This window comes from Gallinula chloropus, assembly GCF_964237585.1.
Source record: "Gallinula chloropus genome assembly, chromosome: 4".
NCBI lineage: Eukaryota > Metazoa > Chordata > Aves > Gruiformes > Rallidae > Gallinula > Gallinula chloropus.
Window position 1 is genome coordinate 17,240,799 of NC_140088.1, and position 13,727 is coordinate 17,254,525.

Genomic DNA, 13,727 nt, shown 5'->3' on the forward strand with positions numbered 1-13,727 from the left:
TCCTATTGCATAACAGCTGTGACTGCTTGGATGGTGTTCATTGTTAAAACAGTGTAGCCCTTAGCAGTACACTAAATCCTTTATGATTTAAGTCTGTGATTTAAGTGGAAATCGATTTCTGGAGAGTCTTATGGTTGCAGTCTCATTTGCAGGGTTGTATTATTGCCTCTTCCCACTTCCACCTGAACATGGGGACATGTAAGGTAGATGTACCTCAGAGTATCCATCTGCGTTTCCACTGCTTGGCTGAGACTGAGCAAAGTCAAGTTTGAAGTCTCATTTTCTTCTGGGATAGAGCTATTTCCTTTAACGTATAGTGCCATATCTGAACTCATTGCTCTTTCAAGCTTTCTTGAAAGACCATCAGTTAGTGAACACTGCTGGGTAGCAGAGACAATGGAAGGGTGAAACATCAGCCCTGAAGGAAAGAATAATGAAATGTACTTTCATCAGGAAAGTCAAATTGTCTGGAAGAGAAGGGGGAGAAAAAGCAGGTGGGGAGTGCTGACTGTTTTACCATGAACTGCTTATGTGAATTGCAGCTACAACTGGGCAGCCCAAAGAGCTTCTTCCGCACCCGTTTAGGCAGAGCATTTTAAAGCTTTACGTCTCTCCTGGTCTAAAATTTAAGCACATGCAGCAGTCTTGATTGAAACTGAATGTGAATGAACTAGGAGATGCTCTCACTTCCATGTAGAAAATTTGTCAAAGTTCAACAGCTGGGTTTCAGAGGGGACAACTTCAATTTCTGTCTTTTTTGAATCATTTCTTACTGTGTGGAGCAGTTTGTTCTGAAGAGCAATAATGTTTGGTGCTTGCCTTTTGGGGGCTAACCTATAAAGCTCTAAAATTGTATTTGCTAACAGGCTGCAAAGATCTTGCTCTAATTTAATGTAACCTCTAATTTAATGTAACCTCTACCTGTGATAAATTTTAAGAGTGGAAAAAATCAATTGTGAAAGTCTAGTGACAGGTAAAGTGTATATATACTTTCCAGTTTCCCAAGAGAAACAAAACACTTCATTAATCATAATAAAAAAAAATCTGAATACTAGAATGTAAGTAATTGAAATATTTACAACTGCACTTACAAGGCTGAAAAGAGACATGTTGGTGAGTCAGTGCTGCTACTTTTATCTGGTCCAGAGTCTGACAACATTATGAAACTCTGCTGCGCTCAAACCTGTAACTGGACATCTGTTGGGTTTCACTGTTTACACAAAGTAGTCTTATTTGCCGTCATTTAAACTGAATTTCTTTGGGGAACAAGATTCAGGAAAGCAGAACTAAGCAGATGCATCCGATGTTTAATTTCTGCTTTGACTTCTGAAAGCCAACTTAAAAACTACCTGTATCCAGAGGGAACATCTGTGAATATCAGAAAACCAGAGGATGACAGTAACGCTGTATCAGGAGAAATACTTGCCTAAAGGCGCTTCACCAGTTACCATTTTGTCATTCCTCATCCAATGCCCTGTGCTGGGCTAGTAATCATGGGGTACCCCATCTCCTCACTGTGTCACAGCTGCTTCTTTCATTCAAGTTTCTCCTTCATGGAGCTGTCACTTAGTTACCATCCATAGCAACTAGCCAAGTGTCAATTAAACTCCTTCTCTTCTCTAAATCGGTGGCAGAGCATCTGGCGTGGCAAATAGTAAGCCACTGTGACCAGTTGCTTCATTTGAAAGAAACATCTGTCTCTGAGACAGTGAGATGATGGGGCTACTGTAACAAGCTTTGGTTCTATCACGGCAGTGCAAATATCTGCCTAAACACACAGCTTCTGGTCAGACACTGTGTGCCATGCCCTGACAGCAACAACCTCCTCTCCGCTTGCTTGCCCAGAGAGTCGTTAACCCCATGGCTTGGCACTTCACAGCCCTTCGAGTGTGTCTCAGCTGTGACCTGTCTTAGTGACTCCATTAACTTTTTGTTATGATGACATTATGAAGTGTCATGGAAATAGGAGGTGATACTGCCAGTCTAGCTGCATGGGTCTATCCTTTGGTTTTGTTTCATGTGAATTGCCTCCTAGTAAGATATGTCTGCCTACTTAGCTTTACTTTTTGCTCTCTTCCCTGTTATGAGCATGTGTTCTTATTCAGGTCAGTCATGTATGTTATCAAATGTAATTTGAAAATAATTGGGTGCCAGTGTTTACACCATTACTGGAGTCAGTTTAACTTGGAGGGGAGGCAGCTGATAAATGATTCACTTTCGTTGCTGTAATTCACATAAAATTGCCAACCAAAAAACAACCTGAGAGAATTTCTGTTCTCTGTGTTGTACAGTAGACTGTATGGCAGAGATCCCAACCAAAGGTCAGTACAGCAGATCAAATCCTAGGCTGGGTACTTGAACTACTTCATGTGCTTTTCAGATGGATGTGGAGTGACACTGCTGTGATGCCTCACGTACAGTCTTTCTGATTTTGAAGCTGATGCAAAGTACATACATCTTTTCAAAGCAGGGCAAAAAATGCAAGTTTAAGTGGAAATTTTAGGCGAGTGATATTTTTGTTTAGTTTTTTGTTAGGAGATGCAGAAACATATTTTATCAGGTTTACAGTATAACGTGACTAAGGACATGCAGATTTTTGATGTAAGATAAATGCTGTCTGTGGCAAAAGGATGAAATGAAAAGACATTTGCTGCAGGAATGAAAGAACCTGAATTATAGTAAGGCTGCTGTATGTGCAGTTTTAAAAAAGCTGCGATTTTTGAAGTTTCAGCATAACAGAGTCTGTAGATGGCTTCTTGTTGTAAAGTGCTACCCCCAGCCTTTCCTGGTCATATTTCATATCTGTAAACATGCATGTGATGCATTTAGGTGACAGGAATCCAGTTCTTACTGGAACTGGAAAAAAAACCCTTTCACTGTAGTTTTGCTGGCTGTGCTACTTTTTCATTGCCTAGAAGAGATGTCTTGTGTTTGGGGGAAAAAAACACAAACAAAACCTCTTTTCCTGTCATAACCTCTCCATTAGAAACTTAGCACTTGACTACAGAAGATCCTGAAAATCAAAATATGGCTATTTAAAAATATGTGAATTATGAACCGTATAGAGAATCAAACTGGTTTCCTACAAAGATACTACATAAGTTTGTTGAGTTTTTTTTTAAAGTACAAAGAAATTTAATACAAATAGAGAACTTAGTTTGGTTCTGATCGAGTTTTTGTCTTAATCGAGGGAAGACTTTACACCACCTTAATTTGCTTCAAGCCCTGGATCTTGTGAAGACCATTCACTTGTCCTAACGCAATCATGCTTATAGTTTTATTTGAACATGATGCAACTGTAAGTGGTTCAAGAAACATTTTGATGGAAAAGGAAGAGGCTGTGGTTGCAGTTTGCAACTGTAAAAATTGAATGAGTACAATTTTAAATCTTTCTGATTTTTCCCTGACTTCACTTTCTCCCACACTCTTTACCCATCAGATTCAAGTGAAGTACATTGATGTGATGCCAAGAAATATTTGTACTTTTTAACTTTTTCTTGCTTTCTTTAGATTGTAACATATTTTCTCTTCTTTTTTGCTGGTAGAATTTTACATACTGTTTTTAGCGAATTGAAGTCAGTTAAATTGAGAGGAATGGTACCTTGAGCTTGCTGACTCTAGTGCTTGATTTGGAAGCAAGTACAGGAACAATTCTTTGTCGAGCTGTCTCTTAGCTATCTGGCAATATCTCTTTTCAAGTAATAAAATGTGTTTGTCACTTGAACAACATGTTTATATTTGAGTTTTAAAATCTACTCTATATCAGAAATTCTTCCATTTGAGTAACGTGGCTGCTGTCTAGCAAGCTGCCTGTCACTGGTGAATTCCCTGTTTGAATTTTACATGCTAATTAGGGGTGATGTTGAAGTATTATTGCTTGCTTCTAATGCAGAGAAAACCCCTGATCTGCAGACAAATGCTGCTTTTAGGAACCTGAACCAAGCCAGGCTGCAGAATGTGAAGGCAAAGAGATAGGAATTGTATAGCTCTGCTGTTACTTTCGTAGTGCTGTTTTTCAGGGAGAAACATGAGTTACACTTTAGAAACTGTACAGAGGAGGCTGAGGGTCAGATTCTGCTGTGCTATTTATGCTGAGAAGCAGTTTATTTTAGGAGCAGTCCCTGGAATAAAGGTCTTCCTACTAATGGCTAAAATAGTGATTTTCAGATGGATAATTGCCTCTATTGGCGATGAGGTGGCAATGCACCAAGCTACCGCTGTCTCTGATCTGCCTGATCTTTGCAGACATTATGGCACGCAGAAGCCTTATGACATATCTGAGAAGAAACACTGGGTTTTTTTCCAACTCTGGTCTAAAAGCAGAAGTGGGGTTGAGTTGAATCAGTATTATTGATTCATAGTAATGCATTTTGCTCTCAAGAATCCATCAACGTTTGATATAGCAAAACTGAGAAGTGCCCAAAGCAAAGCATTTCCTTACTGTTAATATTGTAATGAGAAAATAATTACATGATTATCACTAGTAAGTGTGGTGATATTATATGCTGGTTAATTATTTAAAGGATGAAAATTATTATACTGCATGTACCATGCGCATGGCTGCCTACTGAGGATTATTTTAAAACACAAGTATGTGTGTATTGGAGTATAACTGCTATGTGCTACACAAATGTGGAATAGAATTTCTACTGTGAAACAGATACACTTGAAATGAAAACAAAACGCACGTAATTACTGTGTTTAGCCTTTATGCTGGATAGAAATTTTTAATGAAACAAGAAACAATTTTCCAAGTAAAAAAAGACAGAACATGAAAGGCATTAAAAAAAATAATTGGAGCAAAACCTGAAGTGCATAAGCATGATAAATTATATGTTCAGTTGTTTCTTTTAAACTTTGCTTTGTAATCTAAAAAAGTTATTCTGACAGTATTTTTTTTTTATGTCTTGCTTGTAATTTAGTACCCAGTAGTCTGTCTCTCTCTTTAGACCAAGTAGATTATTCAGAGGTTATTTCAGGGTGGTTGAAACCATATAATTTAATCTGTGTCCTTCCACAAGGATTTCCAGGGCTGCATGCAGAAAGAATATGTAATGGCATGAAGCACAGGGAGAAACACAATGGGAGTCTCAGGTCCAAAGAATGGCTTTAAGTTGAAGTCACCAGGAAGACTGTAAAGGGGAGAGTCTGACTTTATTTATGAGTGGTGCAGGGAGTGTTTTTTCGAAGGCAGTGTGCCCATGGCTGTAGCAAATACTCTTCCAAGTACTGCATTTCACTGGGGCTTCTTCCAGTGTAGCAGAGGGATATATGGGAAGTCTACTCTGAGCCCTATATGAGATTTGCTGATGGCAGAAGGAGGCATAATGTAAATAATTGATGCTGAATGAAAAGTGCAGAAAATGTGTAATTATTTTATTTTTGGGTGAAATGGATGTAATGGCCATGACTTGTGATTTAAGCCTGTTCTTAGTCTACCATTTAAAGCAGGTTCAGAAACTCTTGAATACATACTAGTTGAGTTTTTCTTTCTGTAGTGTGTTGCTCATGTGTAAAGCCTTTATTTAAGGATTTCAATATTAGTTTGTTTTGGTTGCTAGTAAATAAAATTTTCATTCAGTTCCCTGCAGCGAGTGGAGAAATAAGGTCTTACTCTTGTTTTGTGAGGAGATATTACTCACATCAGCTGTACTTTGGGCATCTCCCTAAGACTATTTCAACACTTTAGTCTTCCTATGCATTATTCTTCATCCTGAAGATCTCTGGAGTGGTACAAACCAGAAGATGATCTTTCATGGTCATCAACTCAGAAATTTCCCTGACTTTTCCATCACTTTTTCATGACTGACAGTAGCCTTATATCCAGCGAAGTCCTTAAGTAAGGCATGCAGCCTGTATCTGCAGAAGCTTCTCTGAGAAAGGTGAGCCCAGCTTATCACTTTTACCTGCATCAGGAAAGCTGCGGGGCCGTTAGAGGAATGGTATCTGTCATGATATTAAGCTGCAAAATGGAGACAGAAAAGGCAATTGCTGAATATTCAGGGCAAAAATAGAAGAAGAAAAAGGGAGGAGATGACAATGGCATAACCAAATCATGGTATCTAGTGGAGATTTTTTTTTTTTTTTTGGCATTTAAATGATACTTTGGGATAGTTACACATTTGTATTCAACAACTGGGAAATAAATAAAAATCAAAATTATTATTTTTAACTATATTTATTTAACTTTACATTCTATATGTGATATATATACATGCTCATAAGCTTTTCCAGTTCCTTTTTTTTTAGTCTTTTTTGGTTTCATAGCAGTAACTGAATACATGCAGTTCTTGGTACTGCTTCCCTGGTTATCCCATGTGCATTGCATTGTAGCTTCTGTTTTCATTGTTCAGGTAAGTAGCGAGGCAGGAGCAATTAAGGGGAAATAATATCTTCAATATGTCTCTCCAAGCCTGCTCCTGTAGCATCCTCCACACCTCTGTATAGTTTCCAGAGCTCTGGGGATGGTGTGTTTAATGTTCACTGCTGGTTTTGACTCCACAACATGAAAAGCCACAGCTCTTCTAGCAGTCCCTGGAGACATTCTTGTTCACAGCGTTCTTAGTAAATGGGGAACTGGGGGACTGGTAGTGCTGCTTACAAATAGATTAAGATATCATTTCTCAACATTGTTTCAGAAATTTATTGTGTGTAGTAGTTGCAGAATAAAAGTAATACGAAGTAACTCAGCTTTGTGAAATGCAAATATATGTGTATGATGTTTATAAGTAATATAATGTTTATATTTTCCTACTAAAGTGATGACAAGATATTAATTGTAACTATTTTACAATCCTTTAGGTGGCTATAATAGCAGGAAATTTTGAGCTTGCTGAATATATCAAGAATCACAGGGAAGCTGATATTGGTAAGCAGAATATTTACCAACATCATAAATAAGTTATATGTGTATAAACTGAGATTTTGCAATGATGTCAAATCTGATTCCGTGTGAGATATGACAACAGGGCTAATGACAGTATTGTTTCAGGGAGATTTTAAAAGTAACTTTTCTTTTGAAAATGAAGATGGGAAGAAGACCAAGGTGTCGAAATATGTTCTGGTAATGAAAAATTGATAGAAATGCAAAAGAACGGTAGATGCTTTATAATTACAAGTTATTTTAAGAGATTAAATACACATCCACATACATGGCAGAACCAGATCGGCTTAAGTGGAAATAGTTGATCAGAAATAAAGATGCTTCTCTGCAATTAAATGAATATAGGGCAGGAAATGTCTATCCATATCCATAAAACCATTTCCTCTTACTAAGTTCAGAGTGTGGCACCAGATGAAAGCTGGTGACAAGCATTAAGGGCCCTTGACAAAAAACCTTAAGGCTTTTTAAAGATCTTTTTGCATAGAGAGTTTTGCTATTAAAATAAAAACTAGTTTGATAAAAGTGGTTTCTAATACAGTTTAATTAAAATGAATTAAAATGCTTTCATACAAGTTAATTAAAGTTACAAAGGAACATCCTGAAGTTGAATGAAAATGGGCATTCCTTCTGAAGCAGGAGGGTGATGCAAATCTATGACTTTAATAACATTTAATTTATGTGGAAAACTAGGCCAGCTCACATGCAACTCAGGACCGTGAAAGAATACTTTCAACTCTGCAGTAAGCTCTGAGAAAACCGAAGACACATTGCATAAAAGTTCTGGTAAAAGTCATAACTTCTGCATTAAAGTTTGTAATGAGTTTGGCAGGGTCTTACCTGAGTTGGTGGGACAGTTCATTTTCATGTGAGAAGTCGTCATCCTTCTGTATTTATAAACAATCTGATATGAAAAATTAACTAGAATTGAACCAGTTATTCATCATAGGGCAAGCATCATATTGGTGTTTGTATTTATATGTGGCTAAAGGTTTTATAACTTTGTGAAGATGTTGAAAGGAAGTGTTTGTTTAGGTTGATATTCCCTTTATTTCTGCCATGTTAGTTTGTGCTGTTTTGGCTTGTGTGTAGAGTTAGAACAAGTACTTCACACAGACAATACACAGTATTATGTTTTGTGTTTCTCTAAATGGATTTTGTTCTCTTAAAAATAGTTGTGTACAATAAAAGGAAAAAATCCTAGTAAAGGAATGGTTAATCATGAATACACTTACAGTATGAGTAACTAAATTAAAAGTAATACTTAGAGTACACTTGCAGACAGTATTGTGGAAGCTGGTTTTTGTAAAACCACGTTGATGTCAATTCATCATTTTTTGGATTGGCCAGTTCCACACTACTTTCCTTTCCCCAGATGAGTGTGGGATCCAAGTTATGGCAATATGTGGGAGAAATTGGATGTAGTTTTGAAGTAGATGGATTAGAGTCATTTCAGGAAATAAGTGATAGCCGTGTGGCTGGGGCTTTAGGCAGAGCTTATTATTGCTGATTGTAAAACCTTCTGTAGGATTTGGTGATTTCTAGAAAAATGCTTAGAAAATCTATTGTATGGGAAGTTTATCTGAATTTTCCAATGCCTTCTCTTCTCCACTGAAAAACAGGAATACTGATACTTACACGTGTGTTTTTTGCAAGATATGATGGATTGCATGTAACTGTTTAAATGAGTAATTTTTCTTAAGGAATAAGCATTAGCTTATGTTGTTTCCTCCCAGCTAATTTAATTTAGCTGGACATTTGCCCCTTAAGATTTATTACTTTAAAAAAAAAAGTGAACTCATCAAAATGTCTATTTCTGGAATGTTGCCCAGTCTAGAAAAACCTCAAAAAAAGTCAAAAATATCCTGAGCAGAAGACCTGAGAGCTAGTATGATGATGAATGGATAGAACAATGCCAGCATTTAAACTTCAACAATTTGGCTTTCTTTGTCTTGCTTGCCTGGTTATCCATGGTATTTATGTAGGTTTGGATGTATTCCAGCATATATCATTTGAGAAATGTGCCAAGGAGAGTGGCAATGTATATCATTTGAGTAATGTGCCACAATGAATGATGTTCCTCAGGGGTCAGTGTTGGGACCAGAGCAGTTTAATGTCTTTGTCAGCAACGTGGATAGTGGTATTGAGTGCATCCTCAGTAAGTTTGCCAACGACAGCAAGCTGAGTGGTGCAGTCGATGTGCTGGAGGGAAGGGATTCCATCCAGAGGGACCTTGACAGGCTCAAGATGTAGGCCTGTGGTGAACCATGTGAAGTCAACAAGGCCAAGAGCAAGGTCCTGCCCACGGGTCAGGGCAGTCCCAAGCACAGCTACAGGCTGGGGAGAGAATAGATTGAGAGCAGCCCTGAGGAGAAGGATTTGGGGTGTTGGTGGATGTGAAGCTCAACATGAGCTGGCAAAATGTGCTTTCAGCCCAGAAAGCCAAGCATGTCTGGCGATAAATTCTGGCATATCTGGGGCAACCTGGGCTAGTGGAGGGTGTCCCTGAGCATGGTGGGGGGTTGGAACTGGATGGGCTTTGAGGTCCCTTCCAACCCAAACCATTCTAGGGTTCTGTGTTTTTATGATTCTGGGCTGCATCAAAAGCAGCGTGATCAGCAGGTTGAGGGAGGTGATTCTTCCCCTCTACTCCACTCTGGTGAGACTTCCTCCTCGAGTACCGTGTCCACCTCTGGGGTCCTCAGGACAAGAAGGATATAGAGCTGTTGAAGGAAAGATGGACCAGGGCTGTTTATAAATGTGTGTAGTGACAGGGAAAAGGGTAAGGGGTTTATTTTAAACTGAAGGAGGGGAGATTAAGATTAGATATAAGGAAGAAATTTGTTAGTATGAGAGTGGTGAGATGCTGGCACAGGTTGCTCAGGGAAGCTGTGTCTGCCCCTGGATCCCTAGCAGTGTTCAAGGCCAACAACCTTATAGTGAAGGGTGTGCCTGCTTACTTCAAGGGGATGGAACTAGGTGGCCTTTAAGGCCTTTTAGAACCCAAAACCTGCTGTGATTCTTAGATCCTAGAGCCAGAGTGCGAAGGAATAACAAAGATCTTGAGAAGATTCCTCATGAAGATAGAAAGGACAGCTCATACTATGAAGTGTCTTGGAGAACAGAAGTGCCTGAGGATTGGAGGATAGCCAATACCGCTCCGGTCTTTAAAAAGGGCAAGAAGGAGGATCCTAGCAACTGTAGGCCAGTCTGCCTCACTTCTGTCGCTGGAAAGGTTATGGAACAGCTTGTTTTGGATGCCATCACCAAGCAACTGGAAGAGAAGAAGGTCATAAGGAGTAGTCAGCATGGATTCACCAAGGGAAGATCATGCTCGACCAATCTCATAGCCTTCTATGATCTCATCACTGGCTGGGTGGATGCAGGGAGAGCAGTGGATGTCATCTACCTTGACTTCAGCAAGGCTTTTGATACTGCCTCCCATGACATCCTGATAGAAAAGCTGAGACAGCATGGGATAGATGAGTGGAAGGTGAGGTGGGTTGAGAATTGGCTGTCGGACCGGGCTCAGAGGGTGGTGATCAGTGGAGCAGAGTCTGAATGGAGACCTGTGACTAGTGGTGTTCCCCAGGGCTTGGTGTTGGGTCCAGGCCTGTTTAATATCTTCATTGACGACCTCGATGAAGGAATAGTGCTCACCTTCAGCAAGTACGCTGATGATACAAAGCTGGGAGGGGTGGTTGACACTCAGGAACACTGTGCTGCCATCCAGCAAGACCTGGACAGGCTGAAGAGCTGGGCTGGGAGAAACCAGATGAGGTTCAACAAAAGCAAGTGTAGAGTGTTGCACCTGGGAAGGAACCGTCTGTATCAGTACAGGCTGGGGGATGACTTGCTGGAGAAGAGCTCTGTGGAGAAGGACCTGGGGGTCCTGGTTGATGACAAGTTGGCCATGAGCCAGCAGTGTGCCCTGGTGGCTGAGAGAGCCAGTGGATCCTGGGATGCATCAGGAAGAGTGTGGCCAGCAGGTCTAAGGAGGTGATCCTTCCCCTCTACTCTGCCCTGGTCAGGCCCCACGTGGAGTATTGTGTCCAGTTCTGGGTTGCCTGGTATAGAAAAGACAAGGACCTCCTTGAGAGAGTCCAGAGAAGGGCTTCGAAGATGATTAAGGGCCTGGAACATCTCCCCTATGAGGAAAGGCTGAGTGAGCTGGGAGTGTTCAGTCTAGAGAAAAGAAGACTAAGGGGGGACCTAATTAATGTTTATAAATATCTCAAGTATGGGATGCAGGGGGAATTGGCCAGCCCCTTTTCAGTGGTGACAGGACAAGGGGCAATGGCTGCAAGTTGGAGCACAGGAAGTTCCACACCAACATGGGGAAGAACTTTTTCACAGTGACAGAGCCCTGGGACAGGCTGCCCAGGGAGGTGGTGGAGTCTCCATCTCTGGAGATATTCAAGACCCATCTGGATGCCTCTCTGTGCAATATGAGCTGGGGAGCTGCTTTGGCAGGGGGGTTGGACCCGATGATCTCTTGAGGTCCCTTCCAACCCCTATGATTCTGTGATACTGTGATACTATCTTTGATACGATCTGTGAAATGTTTCATCTCTCATCCCTCAGGAAGTGTATTTTTAGTTAGATAATGATTTTTAATACTGAAACAGTTCATTAAGCCTTGTTATTATTTTAGGCTCACTTAATAATTTTAATTACTTTATATTTTGTAATTATTTTAGACAATTGTTTAGTAAGTTACAACTGTGGCAAATGCTGTGGAATATGTCCAACTTTGGGTAGGTCTCCTCTGTGGGGGTTTAAGCTTGTAGATGATGAGCTGATCAATAGTTTAATAGTAAGCTTGTCACTGGTATTCATGATTATTCCCAATAGCATTCATTGGAAGGATGGATTGGTGATGTGTTGATAAAAACTCCAGGTTGATCTTGATTCATTGGAAAAAAATCTATATTAGTCTTAGAAGATTTCTGACCTAATCTTTTAACTTTCAGGGATCTTCATGTATGGTATCTTTAGGTATAGATATTTTTTAATGCAAGCAAAGGATGTGGCTGAGTAATGTAAAGGACAATACTACTTTTTTCAAAAGGAATCTATCTGCTTCCCTGGGTATGTTGTCTTAAGGATGGGAAAAATTTGACTGTGGCAGTGACTGGAGGCTGGACCAAACTTAGTAGTTCCAAGAGCAGGTTTTTTATCTGGTGACAGAAACAACTTCTTACATTTTTTCAAACTGAAGTATGAAAAATAATATCTACTTGAAATCTCTAATCTTCCATAGTGAGGAACTACGCTATCAGCGTCCATCTGTTTTGACATGTGCTAATTAACATTATTCTTAGATAATTCTGTTGTCCCAAACTATTGCAGTAGGAAGTCACTTGTACTTTCAATGCAGAAGGTATTATGTGGGTGTCTTCCAGTTTGTCAGTAGTCACAAAGCTGTTTCAAGTAATGTTGCCAAAACTGCAATTATAAGGATCTAACAGCAGTCATGTAATGCTTATGATTCACAGTCCTGTGCCATGCATTGCGGTGAATGAGCTGCTTTGTTCAGTGGCAGAGATCACAGCTCAACCTTTCCACAGAAGGATATTGTTGCCTGTGGAGTAAAGGGATGAGTCTGCAGCATGCTGAGAGCAAAAATACTGCATCTCAATGCACTGGTTCACAAGAGCTCAAAAAAACCCCAACGTTTATACTTAAGTGCTGGCTATATCACTTATCTAGTCCACCTTTGCCAGGCAATTATATGCAATTGGCATACCATTTTTAGCTGTACACAAAGTCTGGGATTATTCAGGTTAGAAGAATCTCAATTGCCTGTTTTAAAGGGGTGGGGCTTTGGTTTGTTTGTTTGGGTTTTTTTGCCCTGAATCTGTGCAAGGTTGTAATCCCTGTTGTTGAAGGTAGTGGAAGAGCAGCTCAGGTGGAAATGCTAGGGTGAATTCTAATTTACAGCAGAACTACTAAATTTTTGTTCTACAGATCAAATCCCACTGAGATTGTTCCTCCTTTTTTAAAAAAAATTATTTTAAAATAGCTTATATGAGACAGATGAGTTGAAATGCTGAAAGACTAGGCATATATAAACTAAACTTCTTAGCAGTAATCTTAAGACTTCACACTGTTCTGTAAAAGGAAGAAAACATTAAAATATTTAGTTTGGAGACAAAAATAGGAAAAAATAGTCACTCGTTTCTGGAGTAATGTGGCATCTGACTGTGAGAGAGCAAGGTTTGTCTAAGGTGTGTAGTGTCTGGGTATCTCACTCAGATCTTTCCAGGTAAAGGCATCTGCTTAGGGCCAAAGGGAGCATACATGTTTGGAGATGAAGTCTGTTTCCCTTGTATAGAAGCAAAATGGATTCACGTTTGTATCCAAGACAGAGCATGTAGGTGCTGTTGGCAGCCTAATTAATCCAAGGAGTCCCTAACTAGTCATCTCAAAAAAAAAAAGAGATTTTGCCAGTAGGGTTTCTTAGCTACGTGAAATTGTGCCATAGCGACCACTCTGCTGGTTAAGCTGAGTATTTCCAGACAGATAATGTCATTTGGGGTTTCAGAACCATCAGGAGGGGGCAGAGCTGGTGTCTGTACTCTGAGACAGTTCCAAGCAGCATCACTTTTGTTGAAGAGCAGGTACTGTAACAATCCTACCTACCTCCACATCGTTTCTTCAGTCTGGAGAAAGCCTGATTTCTCTCACTTCACAGAGGAACCTCATGTTGAAATGAGGGGAAATCTGTGGAAAAGGGAATCCAAACCCACTGGCTAATCTCATGATGCTGATCTGCAGTGCATAAATGTTCAGACAAGGTTGTACTTAAAGCAGTTTTGATCCTTTTCATAGAGTGATAGAATTG

General features: G+C 39.8%; 1 protein-coding gene across 1 annotated transcript in view; it reads left to right on the top strand.

Moving 5' to 3' along the window:
- SHANK2 (SH3 and multiple ankyrin repeat domains 2) overlaps window positions 1-13,727 on the top strand; it is a gene marked incomplete at both ends in the record, with an annotated part of 309,427 nt that overhangs the window by 36,094 nt on the left and 259,606 nt on the right. Inside the window, one exon of the mRNA XM_084263484.1 lies at window positions 6,802-6,868. Within this exon, the coding sequence (XP_084119610.1) occupies window positions 6,802-6,868 (67 nt within the window). The remainder of the gene's footprint in view (window positions 1-6,801; window positions 6,869-13,727) is intronic.